The sequence below is a fragment of the Chaetura pelagica genome, unplaced genomic scaffold (assembly GCF_000747805.2).
Source record: "Chaetura pelagica isolate M959 unplaced genomic scaffold, ChaPel_1.0 scaffold56, whole genome shotgun sequence".
In the NCBI taxonomy this organism is placed as follows: Eukaryota; Metazoa; Chordata; class Aves; order Apodiformes; family Apodidae; genus Chaetura; species Chaetura pelagica.
Genome location: NW_009953792.1, coordinates 164,655 through 166,069, shown reverse-complemented (window position 1 = coordinate 166,069; position 1,415 = coordinate 164,655). Strand labels below are relative to the sequence as shown.

At 51.0% G+C, this 1,415-nt stretch overlaps 1 protein-coding gene across 1 annotated transcript in view; it reads right to left on the bottom strand.

Moving 5' to 3' along the window:
• CLNS1A (chloride channel, nucleotide-sensitive, 1A) overlaps positions 1-117 on the bottom strand; it is a 16,564-nt gene extending 16,447 nt beyond the window's left edge. The window contains exon 1 of the mRNA XM_010001063.1: positions 59-117. Within this exon, the coding sequence (XP_009999365.1) occupies positions 59-117 (59 nt within the window). The remainder of the gene's footprint in view (positions 1-58) is intronic.
• Positions 118-1,415: the final 1,298 nt, after the last annotated feature.

Genomic DNA, 1,415 nt, shown 5'->3' with positions numbered 1-1,415 from the left:
CGGAAGCGGAACCCGCCGCGCTGCCGGGCCTCTCTAGCCACGCCTTCATGGTGCCTGCCCGCCCCGCCGCGCCTCTCTAGGCACGTCTCGATGGTTTCGTGCCCGCCCCGCCGCCATCTTGGCGCCGATCCCGCCCTGTCGTCGGGCCTGACCTGAGGAGAAGGGTTTCACCCCAAAACGTCCCTGTTCTGAGGGTGAATCGTGGTTTATCTCCAGAGAAGTGCGCTCTGCGTGCCAGGAGCTTGTGTTTCTGGCGGCTTTGGAGTAAGATGTGCGTGATGTGGGAAGGAGAAGCACGGAGGAGCGCTGAGGTGATAGAGCTGGGGAGCAGGGGCTGAGGCCTGGCTTGTCTTGGACAGCAGCAGCCAAACCAGCAGCTTTTAGGTGACCTGGAAAGGAAATCGTAGGTGGATGGCCAGCACCACAGTGCTACAAACGGAGAAGAAAGTCACAAGTGCCTGAATTGCTGAAGCCAGTTGATTTCCCTCAGCAGATGAGCCCCGATGCTGCTACAGCGTGTGAGCTGCCAGCAGGGAACGGGGGGCAGCCCTGGGGGGATGGATTGCAGTGACAGGGAGGCTGCAGTGCCCTCAGGAGCACTGCCCTGCTTCTAGTCGGTTTGCAGCATTTCTGCAGCAAGTTTCTCTTCTGACACGACACTGCAGTGAGAAACAAGGATTGTACCTGTACAGAGTGAGTAAATAGATGGTAGCATTTAATCTGCACCAGTGAGGAACCTCTCTGTCAGGGGATGCTCTAGATAACTCCACCAGTGAGGCAGCCCCTCTGCAAATGTCTCTCATTTCTGACTCCTCAGGTTGGCAAATGCTCCCCCCATAGTAACACACTCACCAGGAGCCCATGCAGTGGTTACCTCATTGTCGTGGCTTTTACTCTTCCCTCTCATCAGTTTGATTTTACTTTGAAGGAGTCATTTGCCTACCTGTGTGCAAACCCAGGTTCTCACAAACATGAACTGATTCTTAACAGAATTAGGTCTCCACCTTTCCCCTCTCTAGACCTTGCTGGTTATGGACTTGGATAGCAAAGAACCAAAGCAGCACACTCTGGGAAAAGAAAACGTGTGAAGAAACCAGGGGGAACAAGAACATAACACAGTTCTTTTAGGCTGAGGTTTCTAAAATGCTTTGTAAAGCTCCTCAGCCACACCTGTTGCTAATTATGCAAATTATTATTCATACAAATAACCACCTTGATTGAAATCAAAGCAACTTTCACAAGAAAGTGAAACTTAAACACTGCTGGAATGGCTTGAAAAAAAATGCAGAGGCAATAGGAGATGAGGAAAAAGAAGTTTCTCAGCCACCTTTGAGTTTGCCATGCCAAGACAAGTGCTCATCTGGAAACAAAAATCCATTATTCATCCATTAATACAGATCAGACTGGTGGGAAGA